Source organism: Buceros rhinoceros, unplaced genomic scaffold, assembly GCF_000710305.1.
Source record: "Buceros rhinoceros silvestris isolate BGI_N320 unplaced genomic scaffold, ASM71030v1 scaffold6085, whole genome shotgun sequence".
NCBI classification, from domain to species: Eukaryota; Metazoa; Chordata; class Aves; order Bucerotiformes; family Bucerotidae; genus Buceros; species Buceros rhinoceros.
The window spans coordinates 38,318-63,032 of record NW_010414479.1 but is presented as its reverse complement, the minus strand read 5'-3'; the positions used below and the strand labels follow the sequence as shown (position 1 = coordinate 63,032).

At 51.7% G+C, this 24,715-nt stretch overlaps 1 protein-coding gene across 1 annotated transcript in view; it reads left to right on the top strand.

The window, feature by feature from the left end:
* Nucleotides 1-24,715, top strand: part of ACAP3 (ArfGAP with coiled-coil, ankyrin repeat and PH domains 3) — a 35,671-nt gene that overhangs the window by 9,140 nt on the left and 1,816 nt on the right. The window contains exons 4-20 of the mRNA XM_010137099.1: nt 3,723-3,781; nt 4,975-5,158; nt 6,751-6,795; nt 7,235-7,330; nt 7,638-7,712; nt 8,657-8,668; nt 15,636-15,748; nt 18,245-18,296; nt 18,734-18,834; nt 19,272-19,383; nt 19,892-20,100; nt 20,391-20,460; nt 20,588-20,682; nt 21,200-21,414; nt 21,747-21,851; nt 22,259-22,360; nt 24,544-24,636. Of these exons, the coding sequence (XP_010135401.1) occupies nt 3,723-3,781; nt 4,975-5,158; nt 6,751-6,795; nt 7,235-7,330; nt 7,638-7,712; nt 8,657-8,668; nt 15,636-15,748; nt 18,245-18,296; nt 18,734-18,834; nt 19,272-19,383; nt 19,892-20,100; nt 20,391-20,460; nt 20,588-20,682; nt 21,200-21,414; nt 21,747-21,851; nt 22,259-22,360; nt 24,544-24,636 (1,738 nt within the window). The remainder of the gene's footprint in view (nt 1-3,722; nt 3,782-4,974; nt 5,159-6,750; nt 6,796-7,234; nt 7,331-7,637; nt 7,713-8,656; nt 8,669-15,635; nt 15,749-18,244; nt 18,297-18,733; nt 18,835-19,271; nt 19,384-19,891; nt 20,101-20,390; nt 20,461-20,587; nt 20,683-21,199; nt 21,415-21,746; nt 21,852-22,258; nt 22,361-24,543; nt 24,637-24,715) is intronic.

Here is a 24,715-nt window from a genome sequence, read left to right as displayed (position 1 = left end):
CCAGGAAGCATGTCCTGCTGACACGAAGCCACCCAAGCTGTGGTGAGTCAGTGAGGCAGATGGCAGATGTCCTGGGTGGAGGGTAGCGGTGGAGTTCAGGGGGAAGGCAGAGGAAGGGGAGAGTGCTTCCAAGCTGCCTGTTCTCCACAGGGTTGGGTGGACCTCCTGCATTTTCTCACAGTGCTTGGGAGGTGTCCGGGTGCAGCAAGCTGCCACAGTGAGGGATGTTATTTGTGCATTTGTGCAGGCCAGAGTGGGGGGTCACTCCTGTGGCCCAGCAGATGCTGAGAGAGAGCTAACAGAGTCACCTCTGGGCAGCCCTGGACCTGACCCCCAGCCTGGGTGTAGCTGCCTCCTCCCACAGACACACTGCAGTGCCCCCAGTTTGGGAGACTGCTGGTGGGACAGGATTCCCGAGACTGGATAAAAGGATCAGGCTCCGAGTCCCGGAGCAATTAGCCCTCATTTAGATGCAACATAAACAGCCCTTCAGGCTGGGGGACATCGGTGGGAATGAGGCCTCCAGACTGGCCGTGAGCAAGATAAGCGCCGAGATGTGACTCATGCAGCTCATGTCCACCCTCGCTGGGGTGGTGAATTGGTGGAGCTGGAGAAGGGAGAGCTGCCTGTGTCCAAGTGTCAGGCAGCTGCAGAGGAAGCTTCCCACCCTCTGTCTCATCAGCTGGTGCCAGTTGTAGCAGGAGAACGGCTGATTCCCTTAGTGGTCTTGATCTCATCTCGGGCTGTGGCTCTCAGTGCACTAATAGACCTTAACGGCCCTGGCCAGCTTCATCTGGAGCCTCTACCCATACCCTTCACCTCTGGGCCCAGGCACTCCATTTAAGCTGTGCCCAAGGCCCTTAGTCTTGCTTTGAGCTGTGTAGGAGCACAGGTCTCCAGCTCAGCTACAGTCATACCCAGATATGGACCCTGGTGACCCTAATTTACAGGTTGATCTTTCCTGCATGATGCTGGACCTGCCTTATCACCATGGATCTGCCCGGCAGCCTCTGAGCCTGTCCATGATATGTGGACTGACTTCCAGGCTTGGCATTGGACCTGCCTCATCATCACAAAATTACCTGATGATCTTGGCTCTTGGTTGAATTGGGCCACCAACCACCTCTGAACCTGCCCCGCTTTTGTGGTACGGTGGCATGGAGCCTTGGTTGGTGGCCAGCATCATCCCCCCTCAGCCTCTGGTCTAATGGCCTCAGCTGCTTCCTGACAAATTCCCACCACAAACGCTGTGCCTGCCTTTAATCTCTTCTCGAGCCCTATTCCCATGTGCAGCTGTGATGTCCTACTTCTGGATTTCATGCAGTAAGTGCTGAGAGAGGCAGATCTTAGCTTCTGCTTTGCACTGCAGCCTGGTGGGATCTCCTCTCGTGAGCTCTGCAGGGAGTTGTGTGGGAGTGCTGCAGCAGTGGCATCCCTCTGGATCTCTGGTGTCTCGTTTCTTGATTTTAGGCTTGTAGTTCCAGGAATAACATCCCGGGCTGCTGGACTTGCTTTTGGGCCATGCAGTTCCTAAGCCCCTGTCAAACGCGGGTTTGGATTTATGCTGTTGCCTCAGAAGCCCATGCTGGGAAGGTGTAACGTAGGATCTCTCCTGCTGCTGCTCTTGGGCGAGAGCAGTGCGGTGTTAACTCCCTTCTTTCATGCTGACTCTCTTCAGGCACAGATGTGTGTGAGTCACAGGCTGGACTTCTCATGTCTTGGTGGAAGCTAAGAGAGAGGGTGGGGTGATATTTGGTCTGGAAAATCTTAAAACAAATTATTTGTTCCAAGTATGTCTGGGAAAGGAGAAAAAGCCAAGGGATGATTTTTATATTTGAAACTCTAGCTCTTAAAACTGTTTACTTTGCATTGAAAATTGAATGGAGGATCCACTTGAAAACATCCCCTGGTGATCTTGCCTGGCAAAATTAATGAAGAAGCAATAAAAGTGATGCCACTACCATAGGATGCCTCTCAGCAGCGGTGCTGCTGGCAGGAGAGGCATGTTCTTACCTGCTATCCCCTCGCCACCCACTGCCCCAGACCTGCCCTGGCTGAGTCGGGGCAGACTGGAAGGATAGGCACCATCATAGTGGTGTGGGGCTCAGTGTGTGCAGAACGGGAGTAGGGAGAGGAGTATCGACAGAGGGAGATGGAGGTTGTATATATGTGTGTGTGTGCTCTGTCTGCCTTGTTTGTGGTGTTCTCCTGTTCCAATACAGCTGCATTACTTAAAATTCCACACAGAAACGTCCCTGCTCCACAGGCACAGGAACGCTGCCTGCGTGATTGCCATGAGCTCAGTTCCCTCTCAGTAGACAGCTTCAGAAAGAAGCAGCTTTATGAGCTCTGATTCTTAGACCTGGACCAAATCCTTAGTTAATTCTTCTTCCCAGGCAGCCTGAGAAGCAGCCTGTGCTGTGGCAGGAAGAGATGGTGGCACACAGGCCTGGAAGGGTCCTGCTGGGGGAATCTCTCCTTGTTACAGGCAGAAACCTTCCATAAATGCTTCACTTGTGCTGTTCAAAGCATCTCTCCTTTTTCCAGCCAGGCACCAGTGTGCAGAGCCTTTCTGGAACTTGTCTGTAGTCCTGAGTACGACATGACAGTGTCCTTTCCTCTCCCTGACCCTAAGCAAATGATGGAGACTCTCCAGGTGTAGGTGCGGTGGGAACCAGATGGCTTTCTTGCTGCTCGCCTGTCCCTGCATGGTGGCATGAGTGCAGGGAAGCACCGGCAGTGCCCAAACGTCACTTGGGGAAGCTGCTCCATGGGAAGAGCTGCAGGCCAGTGCCTCGTGGAGTGCCGCTGGAGAGGGAGTGGGTGCCAAGAGCACTAAATGATTTACATTGGTACAAACACAGAGCTGGGTGGTCTGGGGTTCTCTGTCCTTTCCCTTGCTTTGCGTCTGTTCACATTTAGAGGCTGATCACGGCTGTTTATACTCAGCTAGTCCTGGCATGTTTCTTCTTTGTCCCTGGCTGCAGCAACACCCGTAACGAACGTGTGTGAGGCTCTGCAGCCAGCGCCGCTGCTCCAGAGTGCTCTGGGTCCTCTTTGGAGCAGGACACCTGGGCAGTGGCAGCAGCGTGACTTGCTTGCCTGTGGTGGGAGACGTCAGGTAGGGAGGACATCTGCGTCTGCTGGCCCTGGAAGGGAGGGTCAGGAGTGAACCAGTGGTTTTGCTAGTAGACTGTTGTGGGCATGAGGAGGTTGAAGCTGGTGACCACCTCAGAGTGTGTCTCATGGGAGAGATCTCTGCAGTGCCTGCCAAGGTCTTACTGGTGTGGACAGGGTCCTGCTCAGGCTGGGGACGCTCCAGTGGAGGGAGGTTCATCAGCACGTGGTACCTCCAGACCTCCTGTCTCCTTCCCGAAGTGGTGCAGTGTTGAGGTGACAGTGCCCTCCTCTGGCGACGTGAGAAGTTCGAGACTCGAGAGATAATGGGGATTATGAAGGCAGCTGCTCCTGCAGCCCCTCTCTTAGGAAGGTATGTTGGTGTGTAGGTCTCTGGGCTCAGGCTGTGAAACCTGTGGTGCAGGAATTCGGCACTTCAACGGGGAAAAAAATATTACCCATTATGACCTGGAACTACTAAGCCCTGGAGTAATGCTGAGTCCCTCATGCTGAAGTTCCAAGAGAGCATTTATGGATTTTCTGACGCCTCAATGTTTCCATGTTGCAAAAATGTTTGACAGTCTTTTCCCTCTCTTGTCCTTCAGATCCTGTTTGACCAGGCGCAGAGGTCAGTCCGGCAGCAGCTGCACAATTTTGTGAAAGAGTAAGTGTTTGCCTTGTCAGTTTGGTCTTCAGCGTCTTGAACTTGCGTTGCACCTGTCCTGTGAGCGCTGGGAACCGAGCTGCTGACACTGCGCCTCCCGGTTGGGGCTCGACTGCTGGTTCGGAGTTACGTGCTATTGGCAGCGTGTTTGCACTGCCCTGGTGTGAGCAGCGCGGAACAGTGCGTGTTAGGGGTGGGAGCTTGCAGTGGCCGGCCTGGGGTGCAGAAGCGCTGGGCTCAGGGAGGTAATTGGCTGGGGACGGGCTGTCCCTTTGATCCAGGCTCTCAGCAGGCTGTCCCTGCCGTCGCTGCCTCCACATGTTTCCTGTGAGTGCCTCTTTTCCCCAGGGCAGGTACCTAGTGCAGCATGGGAGGGATCCCAAGGCGGCTGAATGTAGGTCAGGGAGGCAGCTGAGACCTTTGGCTGAGCAGGAGCCGGTTGCCATGGGAACTAGCAGTTGCCTGTGGGTCCCTCAGCAGCAGTAGTGTGATGGAGGGAGGGGGTCCCGAGCTGACCCCTCACTCCTCATCCCCATCTTCGTGCCTAGCACTCACCCTACCCCCTCTTTCTCTATAATAAGTTCTTGGGTGCTGCTTAGGGCTGGCAGTCAGAAGGGGGAATTTCACCTTCGTTTTGGGGCTGTTGTCTTTTCAGCATCTTTGCAACTTACTCTTTTTCCCCCTGGACAGCTCAGCCTCTGTGCTTGCAGGCCCTGGGCCTTTGACCTTTGCATTGCTCTTGCCCTTGGCTGGAAAACCCTGCCTGTCGCTATGTCTTCAGAGCCTCCCCTGCCCCCACAAAGCAGACCCCCCCATCCCATGGGAGCTCTCTAGGTGTAAATAACACTTTGAAAGTTCGTGTTGTTTATCATGTATTTCTGAAAGCAAATGTTAATAAATGTGCCTGTAACATGAGGGGAATAGAATGGTCAAATCTCTGGGTTTTACAGTCAGGCGGGACAGAATCAGCTAGAGGTGCACATGCATGGCCATGCACATGCTGCCCTAGTTGAACACCCTGTCCTGAATTTGGGATCAGTGGGGTGGGTTAGGATCCCTATGGCATCTGGAGCCAGGATCTCTGAGTGATCAAACTGCACCTGGTAGTGCCTCTCCCTGCTCTGCTGGTATCAGCAATATCCCACCTGCTTTGTAGCAACAATTCTCATCATCTCCTCCTCTTCGGGTTCCAGTGATGTCCGGAAATTCAAGGAAACCAAGAAGCAGTTTGACAAGGTGCGAGAAGACATGGAGATTTCCCTGGTGAAGAATGCCCAGGCACCTCGGCACAAGCCCCATGAAGTGGAGGAGGCAACAGGCACCTTGACCATAACCAGGAAGTGTTTCCGGCATCTGGCCTTAGACTATGTGTTGCAGGTTGGTGTCTGTGCCCCCAGCTCTGACTGGATTTCCCAGTACAGAACAAGCCATCGCAGACAAATTGCCGAATAGTCTACTGTAGGGACTGAGGGAAGGCAAGTAGGTGCTTAGCACTGTGTTCAAAAGGGTACTGGACTACTGACCCGTTGGACATTTTGCCCTCTGCCCCCTGAGGCAGGGAGTCCTTAGGACTGGTGCGTGGTAGAGAGTGAAACCACCAAGGTTTGCTCTAGTTCCAGGCGCGGGTGTAGTTGCAGCACTCTAAACACATGTACAGCTTAGCCAGAGTTGCAAGTCCCTTCCAACCTGTATTACACTGTGAGTCTGTGTGGGGACGTGTGCTTACCTGTGTTTACACCTCTGTGTGGCACTGACATGACTCTGGGACATGTTCCCCTTCCTGAAAATGCTGCGGTGTACCCGAGAAGGGAAATCTTAACCGTTCTTTTCAGTAGCAGAAATCAAACATGTGCCTTAGACTGAATTTCTCTTCCCAGCGGGAGATTTCCTGCAGGTACACTCCCTGCACCCAGAATGGTCAAGGATTCTTCTTTGAACCACTCACAGGCATCAAGTCAGGTCTGTCCTTTCAGGCAGTGGGTGTATAGAGCAGATAAGTCAGGTGTTAACGCTGATCTGTGTGTGTCTCCACTAGCTGTCACTCCTGCAGCACCCAGGACCGTCTGCCAACGCATTCTGTCTGGTCCTGAGGTAGTCTCTCTTGTCACATGCTCTGGCTTTAGGACTGCAATTTTTGACGTCTAGGATTTAGATATGAATGCAACAGTATTTGCTGGCGAGGTCACACTATAGTGAGCCCCTCATTTCTCCCCCTGATGAAAAGGAAGAGTTCCCTCAATGTGCTGATCCAGTATTGGGGCAGGATTCCCTGTTGGCCCACTGCAGGGTGCCGGTCTAAATCCGTCAGCTTTGAGATGCAAAGACACGACCTTGTCCAGGCATCCTCTGGCATGTAATTAAGGATATAGTAAGGAGAGTTACCATTTTATTCTTTCATATCTGAAAGGAGATCTTTTCCTGGTCTTGAATGTCCAGACATCTGAAATAAATAATAACGAATTAAAACAATATCCCAATTGCAGTAGGTTAGGCTCTCCCATCACGAATCCCAACTCAGATACCTGGGAAAAGAGAGAACTTGGCAAAAGTTGAGAGAAGAGTTGGAACAACAGCGCAATTTCCTGGCTGCCTTTGCCATGATTACTGAAAATCCCCCTAACGCTGCGCTGGTACCTCGCAGCCTGCTCAGAGAAATCCTCGCAGTGACCTGATAAACATCTCCTTCGGGTGATACCGAATTGCAGTCTGGGGTCACTGCTGTCAGCCTGCGGACAGACGTGCATCTAGCAGTGGCCTTAACCATTAGGAGCAGCCCAGGGCAGAAATGCTTCCATGCTGTTTCCCTTTTTATTCCACCTGGAACGTGCCAGAAATGTCTTTTCTGAAACTAACTTTCTGGAACGGTCCTGGAATAGTTTGTGCTTTGCTGTGAGGAGTATTGCAGCAAGCTGTGCATGCTTGATCTCCACCCAGCCGATGCTGAGAGTCTTGTCGTGATTCCTTCACAGATCAACGTCCTGCAGGCCAAGAAGAAGTTTGAAATACTGGATGCGGTAAGGGCTCTCTGTGTTTTCTGTGGCTGCTCTCAGTGACTCAATGAAAGGCAGCCCTCTCCATTTCAGGTTGCATGGGTCGACATACTGACTCCTCGGTCTGCCCTGGAGATACTGTCTGGGACTGCTCGGGGGGCTGCAGGTATGCCAACGAGAGGGGAGGATGAAGGACCAGCAGGACACTCCGCAGGCCAGGACTGGAGGGGACTCTCTGCTTTGCTTTTACTGCTTTGTGCTCACAACAGGGGTTACCTGGCAGTGTGGAAGGATTTGCGAGAGGAAGAAAGGAGAGGGAGTAGCATCTAGTGGATAGGTTGTTTTGGGAAGGGAAAGGGTTAGACCTTGAAGAGACTTGTTTGTGGGTAATAAGAGATAAAGAATTTTCACACTCACTTTGTCCCAGAACCTATTCTGACCTTGCTGTTGTTTCCCTTCCCAGATGCTGTCCTTCATGCATGCCCAGTACACCTTTTTCCAGCAGGGCTACAGTCTTCTCCACGAACTGGATCCCTACATGAAGAAACTAGCCACAGAGGTGAGGGGACAGGGAGTGTGGCTGACTCAGTCTGCCTGTTTGTACCCTTCACCCTGAAAGGGCATCCTCATTCCTATTCAGCTACCAGACATGGTAACTGGGGATGAGCCGTGCTGCACCATGGAGTGACAGCCAAGAGCTGTGGTCACCATCAGTGCACACCCAAACACAGCCCTTTTTCCCTCTTGTGGGGACTTAGGATGTTTGGCAGGGCTGGTGTAATCCCAAAGCAGGGCAGCAGAGATGAGCAGTGGCTCATAAACCTCCTTCCTGACTTTTATACTGGTGGTTTCCTCCCTGCCTTTAGCTGGACCAGCTGGTGATTGACTCTGCAGTGGAGAAGAGGGAGATGGAGCACAAGCATGCGCTGATACAACAGAGGGTGAGTCCTGGGGCTGCAGCTTGGTGTGATCAGCACTTCTCTCCATCACTGCGGTGGTCTGGATCACGCAGTGGCAGCTGCCACCTGATGAGAGGCCTTGCTGGGTTAGTCCTTCACAGCCTGGAGCAGCAGCAGCAGCAGAAGCTGTTGAGATGAGAGTGATAACCCTGTGGATGCTGGGAGGCCTGGCTGAACAAGCGAGCTTTTTATCTGGCAAGCCCTATGATCTCCGCAGTATTATCACATCCCTTCTGCCACTTCTCCCTGCCTCTCACTGCCTTGGCTGCTGGTGAGGCAGCAGCATGGCAGCGTGCCTGAGTGCCAGCCCAGCCAGATGGCCACAGTGCCAGTTAAATCATCTGGCAGGCGGATGAGTGGATGCGCTCCTTTGGTACCCCTAGACAGGACTTACTGCAGGGCCTTTTCTTCGTGCATAGGGAGCTCACGCTGCACTGAAGAGACGGTGCTGGGTCGTGGGGGAGGGAGCAGGACTGTGCTGCTGTTGGGAGGGGACTGTGCTGCAGTGAACTCTTCATGCAAGTCTGTTCCAGACTGCAGTTCAGGTGCTTCTTGCTTAGCTCCTGTGACGTGACGTGGCTGCAGCCTCGAGCAGCATAGCTCTGGAAAGGTCCGTGGGGACCCAGGCAGTATTGCTGCCATGGCTGAGCAAGCTGTTGTGTTCAGCTGAGCTGCAGTAACCCACTGTGTGTGTGCTCTCACCTGCTGTAATTGGGGGTAACTAGCCTGAACCGGCAAGATAATAGGATTTATTGTCAAAAAAGTGTGGGCCTTCAGTAGGGACGCATCTTTGGTGAAGGTGGGCTCTGATGTTGCAGACTATTCATCTGGGAATTATCCCAAATCTGAGGCTTGTAGAAACATCAGCTGATTATCTTGTTTTTTTCTTTTCCTTCTCTTCATGGATTGCTGACCTGCCCCTGCAGACCCTCCTGCAGGTGAGTACCCACATACATTTCCTTCTTCTGGCATCTTCAGTGCTCAGGATTAGCACTTTGCTGCTCTGGATATTTCCTAAGTCCTGCCTTGAAAGCAGAACAAAGACAACTTGCCATAGGATTAGTTCTGTAAGCTGGACACCAGAGTCATTTTAAAGCCCAGTTCCAAGACAGTTTGCTTTCATGCTCATCAACGCTGTGTTCAGTCCTGTGCTGAAAGAAGATGTCAGCTCCCCCTGCTCTGCGTGGTGGTCAGTCTTGCCTGGAGTTCAGTATTGCAGTGGCAGCGGTACTTGGCTGGCACTTCACGCGTTTGGTGTGTGGGAGCCTTTGAGGACTGTGGGTCTGGTGGGAGGTGAATTGGCAGCACAGGCTCGTAACAGAGTGTTGGTGGGCTTCCAACAGACACACACACACTGTCACGCTCTGTGGGCACGGTGAGGGGGGGATTTCAGAGGGCCCTGAGAAATAGCTGTTCGTGAGCCAAGCCCTGAGTAGGAATCGCTAAGGAGTCCGTATCTGGCAGGGCCTTGTGTGGATCAATGCCTCTCACCAGGAGGAGTCAAAGTGGCTGTTGTTTCCTTTCTAATGCTCTCTCAAAAATGTCATAGCCCATGAAATGGAACCATAAACAGATTTGAAAGCTAATGACAGACATTCCCTGTCCCTTTGGTTAAGTGTTCTGAGGGAGGGGTGAATCCATTTGTGAACTCTCCGTTCCCATGGGACTCTGCTGGGGTGATGACTTCATTCGAGGGAAGATGGAGCATCTCTCTAGCACGGTGCATTTCAGTGAAATGTCTTTACGTGGCTTTGCTGACTGGACTAGCAGGGAATGAAGCAGAGGTCAGGTTCAAGAGAACGAGCAATTACTCTTCTCGGGATACGTATGGATAGAGCTGTGGCTCAGTGTGCAGAAGCCTGTGAGAGCTGAACATCCCTGCTGCAATTTAGGCTTTAAAGCTTCCTGCCTGGCAATGTTATGATGCTGCTTTTCGGCTGCCCGGAGTCAGTGTTGCTCCTGCCTTGGCAGGGAGCATGGCTCTCTTGGGCCGAGTGCATCTCACTGTCTCCGAAGGGAGCACAGCGCGTATGTGAATACACGTCTTCATGCTGAGCCCAGAATACCCTCTGGTCTCTTGAAAAATTCGGAAATTTAGTTGTCCTTAATTAGAGAGGAGTGGCAGAAGAATTTCCCCAACACAGCGTCTTCCCAAACAGCCTTCAAAGGAATGACAGGAAGGGATGGAATCCAGTTTAATCTGTTTTGAAGTGTTTTGGGGGTTATAAGGGGCTATATAAAAGCTCCTTTGCAGCCTCATACCTATTCCTCCATCCAGAGTAGCGGGGGGAGCGGTTGTGCTGTGTGCACGGGAAGGGGGGATGGAGTGCCAAGGCAGAGCTCTGCCTCATTTAGTCCAGCTGGTAGATGACAAACTTGGGGCCATATGGCACTTCAACACCCCGATTTCTGCCGCTGCGGTAGAGCAGGGCTGGCATTGCTGCCCAAAGGGTGGCTGTGCTGCAGGAGGCGGGGGGAGCAGAGCCTGCTAGGGGCAGAGCCTGGCTCTGGTGAGGTCAGGCAGGCATTCAGGGTGAGCATCCTCCCGTCAACGTTGCTCTGTGTTGCCTGGCTTCCCCCAGTCCCCCCTGATTTTCTCGGTGGCAGCTGTATGGTAATTAGCCCTTGCTCTAAGCTGATTGACTGTGAATAGGAGGCACGGGAGGGGGTAGGCAGGTGGTCCCCAGGGGCCAGCAGATTTCCTTGCCTAGAGCCCCTTGCTTCCACGGGAGCCAACGGCAGAGCTTAGAGCTTCCCAAAAAGGAGTAGGAGGGGTAAAGGAGAAGGGGCTGAAAAAGAAATCCCTCCTTCGCTGCCAGCCCACGGTGCTTCGCAGAGATGCTGCTGTAGAGAGCGAAGAGTGAGCGAGCACACAGCGGCTCCTGCTCTCCAGGCAAGAGCAGCCAAACCGCCCTGGCACCATGAAGATCTTCAGCAGGCTTGAATACCTCCTGGTAAGGAGATTCCTGCAGGGTCGGTTTGCCGTGGGGAGAAAGCTTAGAGGGCACTTTTCCCCAGGGGAGCGAGCATTGTGCTGGGGTGACACCAAAGCAAGTCGAGCTTTGCTACTGCAGGAGAGCAAATGTGGTTGGTTCTGTTGCTGTGCTGGAAAAGCTCCTGGGCAGAGCACAGCTCTCTGTGCATCATCTGCTGGCAGGCAGAGCAGGGACATCAGTAGGCATTAGGAAATTCAAGAAACAAAAGGTCTGGAAGTGGGATTTGGCCGGAATGAATGAAAGCGGACTGCGCAGAAGGGGAATGTAGGTGGGGAGCCCTCCTCCAAATTCCATCTGCCTCTGAGGTCTTGGGTTGTTCACACTAGATACAGAGGTAAAAATAGCCAGAAACAGAAAAGGTTGAATATATTCAGGCTCCAGAAGCGGACAGACTGTGCATGCAGCAGTGTTTGTGTGGAAGGGGAGGGTGTGCTTCTTTAGGGAGTGTGAACATTCCTCTGAATTACCTTCTCTTTAGAACTGAACAGCCAGACTAGTCACATACTGCTCTTCCCAACAGGAGCAGTTCTTCTCGGTGCGTGGATGTGTACCTAATGTGTGTAATATTCCTGGTAAATACGGGGCATCACTGGTTACTTAGTGAAGAGGGCACTTCTGGATAAAGCCTTTGTCTGCTCCGAGGGAAGGCACGTAACGGATGCAGTGTCGCTTATCCTAAATGGTATTGATTGCAAATAAAATACCGTGGAGGTTTGGGAGTAAGATACATTTTTCTGAGTATCTAAAGCTACCTGGAGCAAAATTATTTGCTCATCTGATTGCCTAGTTCTGATAGTGTTTTCTGCCAGTAGAAATCAAAACATCGTACAGAGAAGCGCAGTATCGTTATTCCCACGCTGAGCTGACACCCAGGGGAGCTGTGCTGGGGGAGCCGTGCTGTGGCTTTTCAGGGCCACAGTGATTGTGCTTTAAAGAATATTCAGGAAGTCTTGGTATTTTAGAGGAAGGTTCTCTCTGTTCTCAGCCAGGTGTGCTGGAATGAACCTATAAACCAGTCTTTCCTACTTCAGTGCGTCTGCTCTTAGGCAGGGCTCCTTACTGAGGAGGCTTCCCCTCCTCACAAGGATTCCAGGCTGATGAGGAGCATCTTCACTCTTCATGTTAACTCCGTTCAGTGAAGCTGGAGATTTATTTAAATCCGTCAGCCGTTTCCTCTGTATGAAAAGCTCTGTACGTGCTCTGTGGAGGTGGGCAAGGCCCACTCAACCAAGGGAGGCAACCTTCAAATAGGTTTTTCCTTTTTTCCCTTTTCTGGGGGGGCTGTTAGTGCCTGTACTGGTTTTTGCTTTCCAGGTGCTGCTTTGAAAGTGTCCGCATTAATGTCCTTTTTCACATCCCTGCGCCTGTACTGGTTTTTGCTTTCCAGGTGATGCTTTGAAAGTGTCCGCATTACTGTCCTTTTTCACATCCCTGCAGATGTGTCTTTTGGAATGTGTTACTTCATTGTTGCTTCAGCAGCATTCCCTGTGCTCCCATGGAAACCATTGTGATGTCATTTCTAAAAGAATAGCAGTCTTGGGCAGCCTCGTGTGTGAACTCAGTGACAGCACTGAGAAGGGGGGACAGTGGACAAGTTTGCTGTGATTTACTGAGTCGGTGAAGGAAAGGGAAGCAGATGAGGGCATAGCTCTGGTTTCCTCTTTTGGAAGACATCCCATTTATTTTGCCAATGTGTGATCCAACATGCTGCTGCTGTTCCTAATCGTAACTGCAGATGCAGCTGTAGTCAAAGCCATTCAGATCCCAGTCCTGGGAAGGCTTTTCTGCGTCAAGTGCTTTTTCATATTGCGGAGACGATGAGGTGCTAACTGCAGTCCTAATAAATCAGTCCAAACTCATTTAGAGCAGTCGCCTACTCCCTGTACGTTGCAGTGACGGGAAGAATTTGGTAAAAGGTGGTTTATTAAAATCAGGCGTTAAAATCTCTCATAGAGCAGGAAGTGGTAAAAACGGGGAGCCAAGAGAAAGCACATGTGTGCACACTCTCACCCTGCTTTGTCCAAGGGTAAGATTTGAATCAAGAAGGTTACTCTGAGTGTTGTACAATGGGTGACACATTCCTTTTCCACCAGCACCTCCCAGACCTTGTGCTGGGCTTGCAAGGCTGGAAGGTTTAATACTTCCTAGTTCTGTGTGAATTCAGTCCACAGATGCTACATCCCTCGTCAGAGACACCGCGAGACTCGCTGATGGCCCAGTGGATGCTGTGCTCAGCAGGAGCTGTGTCCGTCAGCCAGGACCCTTCGAATTGTTTCCCAGGATGAACAGGATCAAATCATGTGTTGGTGAATAGAGCAGATACAGGGACGCTGTCTGCCAGTTAAGGGGATTCATTGTCACACATCCGTGTGTATCCAGCTGTGGCCACACACTGCCATCGTGTTTCCACACCACTGGCAAGATGATCTCCTCAGGCGTTTGACCTGAAATCCAGTTTCAGCAGATGTTCTTGTTACTCTCCTTCCAGAAATCTATCCCCTCTCTTCAGTGGCTGTGGTAAGAACGTTCCCTGTATGGTAAGGAAGTTCCGGTAGGGGTGACATCAGGAAGACATGCTGTTATTTAAGGCTGTAGTTTAAACTGGCTCTGGAAGGTTTGCAGTTGCACTTGCCATGGTTTTGCCTTTCTGCTGCCCGAGCTGTTTCTGTACCTTTCCCTTCTGGCCTTTGCCTGGCAGTGACAGGAAAAATGATCCCGACCAAAGGGCGGATTTCTGGAGGTTTGTCACCTTCCCCTTTCCCTGACTTTGTCTTGTAACACTCTAAAGAATTTTGCAGCAAAGACTTCAGGTGCTTCCAAGCAGTGGAACAGAACAAAGTGCCCCTGGGGATGAGACTGGTGCGCGCCCCAGGGATAAGAGGCAGACTGGGCCTTATCCCTTGATCTCTGCCTTGGTTTGAACCACCATACAAGTGTGGCGTACAGCTCTGGTCAGCGCATCCTGCCTTCGCCTGCCCTGCAGTGCTTCTCTTCATAGCAGTGGAGTTACTCAGGAGTTACACCAGCAAAAACGTGAGCAGCATTTGGCCTGGGGATGTGTCCTAACCAAGGAGCAAACAAGGCAGAGCAATATCTTCAACGTGCTGCCAGCCCAAGCCATTCTTCCCAGCAATGTGTTTCTGGTTGGACACCATCCCGGTGGCTCTGGCTCGCTCTCTCCAGCTGTATATGTGCTTGGTGGCTTTGTGTGCAGTTTTCTCTTTCTAAAACTGGGCTTGGGGCCGGTTAGAGTTCTTTCAAGGGCAAGGGACAACTCCATGTGCCTTCAGCTCTTCTGCTTTAGCCATTCGGTCTGTAGAGAGGTGTAACACAATATAGATTCAAGGAGGTTAAATTCACACCTGGCTTGACTCCACTGGTTTTTAGTGGATTTACTCCCGTGACATCTGTGGCCCATCTGTTCCTCCTGCACTCAACAGCAGTATATCCTTCTTACCATCACACTGCTTGATTATCTAAGGACAGCTGAAGAAGTCGGGTGGTTATATTTAGACCCTCCCCCATAGTTTTACCTCTTTCACAAAGTGAGGCAGAGCCAAGTGGTTGTTTTTAAGCTGTGCTTGGAAGGGTGCGCTATAGAATTGTCCCTTTGGAGCAAAATCACGCGTTCACATATCTACAAGTGAGAGGAAAATTCCCTCTAGCCTTCGTGTGCAATATGTACATGAAAGACATCTGCAGAAGAGGACCCCCGTGGGATTCTCCCTCATGGCAGGAAAATTTGGGGCTGAGCAGACCTCTCTTAATTGGGTGCCTTACAGCAGTTTCCAGAGTCTAATTGGGCATCATGCTGTCTTTCCAGGGAGTGACTCAGTCCTGTCCCATTATATCTGCTTCTTCTCTATCAGTGTTATTATGATGATGACACCTCCCAGGCAAGCTGCATCTCTGAGCATGAAAATAACTCATCTTAATGAGAGTGAAGTGCCTGTTGCCTGGCAACAGAGCATCACAAGGGTCTGCATATGCTGAGGAGGAAAGGCACTTAACTTAATGGGGCTGTTCTCACTGTGCTGTTGTGTCTTTGAACCCAGTAGTACAGGGGCAAATATTTGTGCTGGAGAGAGGGAGGCGTGGGTCCAATGCGTGGTGAGAGGGGAATCGGCGTGCAAAGAGATGAAGGGCCATAGTTCCCTAAGTTAGAGGGGAATGTTGTTGAGATTTCATGACCTAGTTTCTCTTGGGAAGGCGGCAGCCCATTGCCCAGGGAGAAGGATCCCATGCTCTGTGAGAGCAGCTGCTCTGCTCTCTGCTCTGCGTCTTGCTCACCAGCTGTCAGAATCCAGGAGATCTGCCTGATGAATCGGTGCCAAGGCTGACAAACCAGCTCTGGCTGGTAGTGTAGGAGAGAGAATTGAGGGAAGGCAGATTGGAGATGGTATGTGATGATAGCTAATGAAAATGTGATTGATAAGTCTTTCCCTCTAGAAATAATCATGCCTGTTTCTCTTGTGCGAAAAGGCTGGGGTTTGTTCTGTTCTGGCCCCTTGCAGAGAGGAGGCAGCAGCACTGTTATCTCACTGGGCCAGTGAAAAGCACCTCTATTGCTTTATTTCCCATTGCAGACTGCCCTGAGTATTGCCTGATAAATATTTTAGCCCTCACTGTGATAAGCTACCTGCCTTTCTTCTTACCAGCTACCAGAGGGGGGAAATACAGCGTGAATAGTACTTTCCCACAAACAACAGGGACAGAACAGCTTACTGGGAGGAGGATGATTGATGACTGCAGCCCACTAAGGCACAGGGATATGCTGCGACAGACAGCGCTGCCTGAACCTTAGGGTTTTCACACAGATGTCTTTCTCCTGATGTTTTGAAGAGCTCATCTCCATCTTGGTCCTAGAGAGGGCAGACAAGTCGGAGTCTCAGTCTCTTTCTGTTTGCAGGACTTCTCCTATGATGACTCAAAGGTGGAGTTTAATGTTGATGCCCCGAATGGAGTGGTGATGGAAGGCTACCTCTTCAAGAGAGCTAGCAATGCTTTCAAAACATGGAATCGGTGAGTGAGAACTCATTTTCCATTTCTTCTGAGAGAAATGGTGTCTCGAGAGATTAATGTCAGCTTAACACACTAACCTGGCCGCGTGGCACCAAGTCAGCTCAGAGCAAAAGCGGAGTAAGCATCTGCTTCATTGCAGTGCTGTTTCAAGACCACATAAATTTTCTACCAGCCCATTATAACTCACGTGCTGAGCTTGCAAAGCCACTTGCTTTGCAGCTCTTTGATAATTGCTGTTGGAGACGTGTACATTAATCAGTGAAAGATGCTGTGTGGTTCATGTACGTGGTTGTTATTTTTCTTTCAAAAACAAGTGCGCTTCTTCCTGTGAGCTGTGTATTCCTGTTAGGCTGCGTCAGGGAATGAGCCAGCTTATGTTTTGCTGCATCTTAATAAATGCCAGGAGAAAAAAGAGTGCCTTCCACGATGGCGGAATGACTGGGTCCTGTGCCGGGAAGACAGGCCTCAATGCCCTGGGACAGCTGTAAATTTATAGCAATTAAGAGAAACACCCAAACACGGCAGGACATGCCATGGGTAGCAAACTTGTCTATTTTGGGATGGGGAGATATGTGGGAGTGGAAATATCTACTGTGCTGCTGGGAGCTGAGAAATGGTTTTCTGCGCCCTGACCCGGCTCTTGATAATTCATAAATATTTCATCTGATAGGTCACTGTGCTCGCCTGGCTCGTGTGCCTCCTGCACTAGCCAGAGTCTCTGCAGCTGCCAGAGACCTTGGGGAGGTGGAAGCAACGGTTTCATGTTGTAGCCTTGCTCGATATTTGTGCGTTTAGTTTCCCTTGAGATACTCAATGCGTTTCATACGCGATTGTGCAAAAGGATTCAGACCCTTCCAGTGAGTTTCTAATGCACGAGATCAATACCTTTTTGACCTGCATTTCCTCCTCTCATAACAGGGAAATGATACAATATTAAGGGATCTTTTACGTGGCCCTGGGATACATCAAAGTATGAACCACAGCAAGGCTGAAATGTGCTGTTCTTTGACCTCGGAATAAGTAAACCCTAAATGGTTCAGTGAACAGCTTGTGGTATGCGCAGGAACAGCCTCTGCATGGAAAAAATCTTTAATTTATTAGACATCTCTGAATTGGTTTGAGAAGTGATTCCTTCCCTCTGAAGCGTCACCTAGTAGTAAGGAGATTCCAGTCAAATCCAGTATAATTTTGTTATCCTCGGGCTCTCTGCTCCCCTGACAGTTAAGTACCAAGCCTGCACTAGAGGAACCAGAAGCCCCAGCAGCAGCTGCAGCACATCACATCGCGGGGTTTGATTTCAGTGCTCACAAGCTGTTGCACTGGGAGGGTGTCTTAGCCGAATTTCTATCACCCTTTTAGAATTTTCTACTCGGTGTTTCCTAAGCAAAGGGCAGCCTTGGTCCAGAGCATGGCTGCTCTCGCTGTCACCACGTTTTTTGTGGAGCAGGAGGTCGCTCCAAAGTGTGTTAGGTCAATGTCAAGACCTGTGCTTGACTCTTGTGGTAGCGAGGAGTGGCTCCAGGCAACTCCCCTGGCTGGGAGTTCAAGGGTCACTCCAAAGGGCGCTTATCCTGGAGGGAGCGTGACTCTCTGGAGCATGACTTCCTGGTTTTCCTGATGTCTGACGTAATGTTAGTGTCAAGGGCTCCAAGTTTTCCCTGACCCTGAGATCCCAGGTATTCTCCCTGTATCCTCCTACATCCCAGTCATGCAAGGCTGTATCCTCCCGAGAGCCCTCTCTGTCTCCTCAGTCCCACCCACTCGCAGCCGTATCTACTCACACCTTGGCTATTCACAGCTCCTGTAGCCTACTCATCACCTTCTCATCGCTGTCGCTCAGCTCTTCCCTGTTAGTGCCTCTGCATTGTGTGAGCGGGACGGGACAGGCAGAGAGAACAGCCCAAGCCGCGGGTCAGGACATGGGGCTCGGAGGCAGCACAGGCAGAAACACGTGCTCTGGGGTGGTGAGGAGAGCGGAGACAGAACCTGAGAGGCAGCAGGCACGCTGCTCTACACGTTGCTCAGGCACACAGCCTGTGCAAGCGACCCACCTTCCCCCATAAGTGTCGAGAGTGCCCACTGTGCACGCATGCAAGTGTGCCCTGACCAGGGCAGCGTGTCCCCCAGGTGCTGGATTTACCCACACCAGGAGCAGCAGGTGCGCAGGATTCTGCCCCACAGTCGTAGGCAGTAATGTGGGAGTGCCCTGCTCTGTGTTTCTTTCCATCTTTCCTTCCTTGCTATGCATCGACAGAGCCAGAACACTTGTCTTCACAGCACCTGCGTGCCAGGAGTCATTCCCTAGGGCTCAGTCCTTCGTTCTGCAAGGGGGGGCACTGGAGAAGCATAAGCTTTGCTTGTGACAGTATTTTCCAGCTTCTTGGAATAAATTACACCTTCTTTAAACGGAGAGAGAATCCTGCTCTACTGCAGAACAACCTGCCTCTCTGGAGCTCTGTTCACTTGTTCTGATGTCTGTCTGTCTGTCTTCCTCAGGAGGTGGTTCTCCATACAGAACAGTCAGCTGGTGTACCAGAAAAAGCTAAAGGTCAGTGAGGCCGCCCCAGAGGACGCTGCCCGATTAACCACCTTGTCTGGAATCCTGCTTTGCTGGGGACTGCACCGCAGCGGGGGGAGCGGGGAGGGGAGTGGGATCAGAGGGACAGCAAAGCCCATTCGGGCATTACGGCGCTCCAAGGTTAGACTGTCCTGGGCAGCAGATGGTGTTTGTGGCAAGCTGAACAGTCCTGTTCAGCAGAGGAAGCTGAAGTCCCCAGTAAGAAGCCACTTCATGGGCATGTTGTCCCGTGCTTTGATTCTGTATACCCCCTTCCTCTTGCCCTGGAGGTACCCCGTGGAGGGCTGGCTCTGCTCCTCCTGCACTCAGCCTGTGCTGACCCTCGGGGTTTGGGAAGGAGTTGTTGTGAAGCCTGATTATGACATGGATCAGGGAGCCAACAAAGCCGCCTGTTCTTCCGCTTTCAGGATGTCCTGACGGTAGTGGTGGAAGACCTGCGGCTCTGTACTGTCAAGCCGTGTGAAGACATAGAGAGGAGGTTTTGCTTTGAGGTCGTCTCACCTACCAAGTAAGTTTAGTGGCTTCCCTAGGCCATCTTCTGGTAGCTGGGCTGTGCATGGATCTGCAAGAGGTTAGATTTGAGCAGGTGCTGCCCTGGGCGGTTAGATGTTGACCGGGAGATACCATTGCCTGTGCTCCAGAGTCCCTGGGAAGTTCATCAGACATCAGTGTAAGCCAGATGCTGGCCACACGTACCTGATACACGTACGGGCAGCGAAGCTGACGTGGGCAGCTTTTCAAACCAGCTAGCAGCCTGACCTGCACGTGTTGAAGAGGGAACACCTCTGACAGTGCAAACTTGTGGGATTAATTTTTGCCCTTTTGCCTGTCACGTCAAGGTGCTGCCCCTGCTGGAATGTCTGCACTGAGGATGAAGTGGAGCAGTTTTGGCCAAAACGTGCACCTTGTCCTTTTGCTCTTTCCAACCCGTTCCTTCCTTGGCAGGAGCTGCATGCTGCAGGCTGACTCGGAGAAGCTGCGCCAGGCCTGGATTCAGGCTGTTCAAGCTAGCATTGCCTCTGCCTACCGGGAGAGTCCCGACAGCTACTACATCGAAGTGAGTGAGGGGCTCCTAGAAGAGCTGTAGCTCTGACTCAGAGCCCTGAGAGTGGACTTTTGGGCTGTGGGTGGACCATTTGGAAAGACTTTCCTGCCCTCAAGGGAGGGAGCTGGTGTCAGTGCTAACCAAAGGCAGCACTTGTTCACCAAGCTCAGCCACACTTGCAAAGCTGAGCAGGGGAAGGGCAGGGGTTTAAATCAGTGTTCTCCTACATCTTCCCTTTCTTACCATCACTCTGGATTGATGGCAAGAGCTTGCTCCCTGGCTGGGACAAGTGCAAGCGAGGCAGTTTGCCTGGCAGTGGTCTGCACTCCCAGAGCAGGGATGGGGTGCAGCACCATTTTGTGACAGTAACAGAGATAATGAGTCTTTACCCCTTATCTTCCTGGCCTAGCCCTAGTTTAATCCCCTTCGGGTAATGCTTTCTGTCAGTGCCTCTGCTGTGCAAAGCCCTGGTTCGTTCCACAGTGCTTTGCAGAATCCCAGAACTCTCTTCTCCCTGCAGAGACTGGACCGGACTGCGTCCCCCTCGACTAGCAGCATTGATTCTGCCACCGACTCCCGGGATCGCAGTGTGAAGGGAGAGACCATCTTGCAGAGAGTGCAGAGCATCCCTGGGAATGACCAGTGCTGTGACTGTGGTCAGCCGGACCCTCGTTGGGCCAGTATCAACCTGGGCATTCTGCTGTGCATTGAGTGCTCCGGTATCCACAGGTACAGTGTGTGTGTGTGTGTGTGCTCCGTGCCGCCAGCCAGCAATGGACTGCAAGCTCCTGCAGAAAATGGTGGAGCCTTGGTTATGACCAACTGTGATGTCTGTACAGAGACATACTGCTTGCTGTGGTACCTGTGAGAGCAGGAGTGTTGGCATGTGTGAAACTCTGCTGTAGCTTCGTCTGCGTAGATAATGCATAAGAACTGGATTGATCTTGTTCCTTTTGTGATGCCTGAGAAGTTCGGTTTTGAGGCACGTAACCATTTCAGTTCTCTTTCTGGATAAACAGGAGTCTGGGTGTTCACTGCTCCAAGGTCCGATCTCTCACGCTGGACTCCTGGGAGCCAGAGTTGTTGAAAGTGAGTGTTGGCTTTTAGCAGCAGGAGACAGGCAAATGGTGGGTGGGGAGGGAGTCCTCAGCCGGGGGCAGGCTGGACTAGCGGGAAGGTGGCTCTGAGGGTTTCATTCATCCCTGTTGTATTGCAGCTGATGTGTGAGCTGGGGAACAGTACCATGAACCAGATTTATGAGGCACAGTGTGAAGAGCTGGGACTTAAGAAACCAACAGCAGGGAGCTCCAGGTGAGTCCGAGTGCGCGCACTGGTCCGGTGGAAAGCTGTCCACCCAGTACCCTACTCCTCTTTTCCAGAGATTGTGTGACTGCCCCTTCACTGAGGGCCCAAACTACCTCAGGTTCACCTGCCTCCACCCCCTCCCTCTAGCCAGGCTGAGCTCGACCCCGAGAGGTCCATGGGGCATTACCAGCCAGCAGCCTGGTGAGACATGCCCGGGAACCAGGGCTTGCTGGGTTTGCACATTCTGGGAGACCCATCAGATAGATGGAACTGAAGCACACAGTGGTGCCCAGGGCTGAACATCTCCTCCTGCTGCCAGCTACACCCTGCGCTTAGGTTTGCTTTGAAACAGGAGATAATTTTAGGTTTGAGAAGCTCTCCCTTCTTAATACAGGCTGCAGTGAACGTCAGGTCTCAAAGGCAGGCTGGTGACGTGACCCAGAGCAGCTCCTTCTCCTTGTGGCTGTTTGCTTCGGGTGAATCACCTGACCCCGAGCGCAGCTTTATGCTGTTCTTCTCCCAGGCAGGACAAGGAAGCCTGGATCAAGGTGAAGTATGTGGAAAAGAAATTCTTGAAGAAGCTGCCAAATGGGGAGACTCTAACAGAGAACGAGCGGAAACCTCGGCGCTGGTGTGTGAAGAAGTGCCAGAGACACAACAGCACCACAAAAGCACCGACGGCGCGTAGAAAGTACCGCCATGAGGCAGGCAATGCATCTCCAGCCATGCTGTCGTCAGGTGGGGAGCTCCCTTGCCTCACTCCCCACGCGGATTTCCTAAGTTTCAAATCTTTTAATTTTACCTGCCTGGTCTGCAAGAGGGGCCATGCTTATGAAGGGTTCTGGCTGCTCCACGTAGTCTGGGATGCTTTGGTCTGAGTGTCTCCTGCTGTGGTCAGCTCTTTGTGGTGGTTTGGTGGTGTATGTGGGCATGGGGATGGCAGTGGGAACATCTGGGGTGTGTTGGACGTGCCAGCTCAGCCTGTGTCAGTAGAGCTGTTGAGAAGTGTCTCTCTTTTGTTGTTTCCATGTTGTTAACTCTGTATTTCAAAATCTCTCTGTGTAAAACAGCAGCTACACTGGAGAGGAAGTTCCGTCGCGATTCCCTCTTCTGCCCTGATGAGCTGGACTCTCTCTTCTCCTACTTTGACACTGGTGCTGGCTCCGGCCCACGCAGTAAGTACAAAGGAAGGGTCTGTGCCCTGGCACACTTCAGCTCCCAGCTCCTCTAGGGCGCGTGCATTGCACCAGACCGAAGGCAAGGTATCAGCCCCACTGGAGAGAGGGTAAATATTTCAGAAGAGCGATGGGCCGTTAGTTGCACAGACTCCAACCCGTTGCTCTTTTATTGCGCTTTCTCTTTTAACGTCCAGTCAGTCCCTGGTGCTTGCGTTCTGGTGGATGGGATTTTTTCCCAACATCTTTTACCCCCAGACTATGCATTCCATTGGCTTTTTTTTTTCTGGTTTTAGTTTTGGCTTTTATTTTTTTCCCCCTTTTTTTAGCAAGTCTTACTGCGGACAATTTTTCTTTTGGTGTTTGTGACGATGAACTCCCCTCATATTCCGTCCACCTTCCTCTAGGTGCCAGCCACATCTCTATGCAGCATCCGCTAGCAGGTGGCCCATGGAGTGGCAGTGGCATGGGTCCCGGTGGGAGCGGTACGCCGTTCCTCCTGGACGGAGGTAAGGTGACGCTCTGGCAGCTAGCAGCAAAAGAGACACCCAAGTTTTGCTTGTTCCAAACCGAGCTTGAGAGGCAGTTACGTATTTTCTTTCAGCCAGATGAGGGGGACTGGTCCATTCCCAGTCCCTGGTGGGGAAGACAGGCTGGCAGGCTTTCGAAAGGCACGAAGCTCCCTAGGGTTTCCAGCGGTCAGGTTACTGCATCCTAAAGGAACAGCTGTCCCTCAGGTGAGATAAAGGAGCCAATCCCGTACAGATGGGATCGCATGGCAAATAGGAAGAAAGGAGCGTTCACTTCCAGTGCCTCACGTCCATCTCAGACGAGCCGTGCAGCCTTCGTCGTGCTGAGCTGAGAGCTTTTGAAAACGTACTAGCTCAGTTGCTTGTAATTGTATGCATTTAAGAGAAATATTTACAGTCCTGAGTCAGCGCAGCAGAAAACCAGACTCGCCTACCTGCTATCTCTTGAATTCTGATTCAGAGCTTGTCTGAATCAGTGCCTTAAGGGCTGTTCCAGTTTTGAGGAATTTAGTGTTATTAGTCAACAGAAACAATACTTGGGGGAGATGCCGGACTTCAGAGATGCTCAACAGCCTGATCTTGCACCTGTAGAAGAAAACAGAAATTTTATCACTGATTCAGAGGGATCAGACCTGGGAATATGACATATTAATGTTTGTCATATGAGCCACATCCTCCTTTCTTGCTCTGGTGTAAATCTAGTGGTGCCACATGGCCCCTTTGGGTCACCCGTTATCGTTCTGTCCTAGAGGAGAGCATGGGCTCCCCAGGCAGTATGTTTGCGTTCTGCAAAAGCCAGCAATGATTTTTCTGACAGCAAATCCAAAAAAAGATAGGCATGAGATGTGCCCCTTCCCTGATGCGAACCTCCCCTGTGGTAGCGTCATTATCGCCTGTGGCTGTTGGACAGTGCTGGAGGGTTGCCTGCGAGTCACCATTTCAGGCCTGCTGATGTAGAGCCTGTTCTTTACCTGGGACCTGGCTGTAGCTGCTCTGAAGATTGCAACAGACAGCTTTAAGGTTGAGGTGTTGTGTAAGGCTGTGATTCTCAAGGCTCAGCTCTTCAGTTCTTGCATGCTTTCCTGCTATTCTCCTTTGCAAAGACTACACAGCTCATGTTTTAGGAGCATTTTGTCAGCTGCAGCCTGGCTTGTTTTTCTTTCCAGTCGCAGTGATTTGAGAGTAGGTCTTGGAGTAGCTCATGGGGACTTAACCTCTTGAGTTCTGGGAGGACAGGCACCCCCATCCCTTAGAGTCTTTGGGAAGTTAGAAGCAACAGGAAACTGAATCCAGCCGGAGCTCCCAAAGGGGCTGGGCATCCCCCAGGACAAAGGCCATGTGCCACCTCTGTTCGTGCAGGGGCAATTCCTGCATGTGCTGCTTCTTCCCTTTCTGTCATTTTGAATGCTCTGGGGTACAGGCTGGAAAAGGCACAAAGTTTCTCTGCTACTGACACGTTGTGTGTCTTGGGACAAGTTGATTCATGGCTTCAGGACTCCGTTTCTTGTGTGTAGTCAGCTGTCTTGTACCACTCACCAGCTAAGCAGGGAAGGAGGGAAGCGTGGTGAGGAGAGGGAAGGGCTGTCTCTGGAGGTGGGTGAGCCAATGGACAATGCTTTAAGAGTTTGGCTTGAGGTACACACTGTTGATATTTGGCCTAGTCACAGTCAGTAAACTGTCACAGGAGCGATGCGTTGGCAAGTGCCCCAGTGACAACTGCAAAGCTCTGATGAGAGCATGGATCGAGTGGAAACTGAGGTTACTAGTGGTGAAAGCAGAGGGGTGTCTTTGCTTATGACACTGCGTGACCTGCTGCAAAGCCGTCTCTGCTGCTGCTCTGCTCCAGTCTACGTCACGGCGTCCCTCAGGGATTGCAGGAAGGGCTGTCCTCAACAGCCCAAAGTGCCGTGGCAGTGTTGGAGCATCCCTGCATGAGGGGCAGCCTGGGGACATGGACACCGTAAAGCTTTGCTCTTTTTCCGTGGGCAGTTTTACTGAGTGGGGTCAGCGGGGTCGCAGTCCCCTCTCCCTCTCCAGCAGTGCCTGGTGCCATGTGTGTGTGACGTTCTGCGCAGCCCGTTTCCCCTGTGGTCTCACTGTGCCTGGTGCTGGAATGCCCGTGTATTAAAATGGGCTTGGTTTGTCTTCTGTTGGCCCTGCAGGTCTGAGCAGCGACAGTGGGCTCGGGGGAAGCACAGACGGCAGCACTGATATCCTGGTGTTTGGCTCGGTGGTGGACAGCGTGACAGAGGAAGGTGGGTGTCACAGGTTGATGATGGAAGTGTGGAGGTAGGATGGCTGGTCAGGACTGTCTGGTGCCGAGAACAGCAGGAA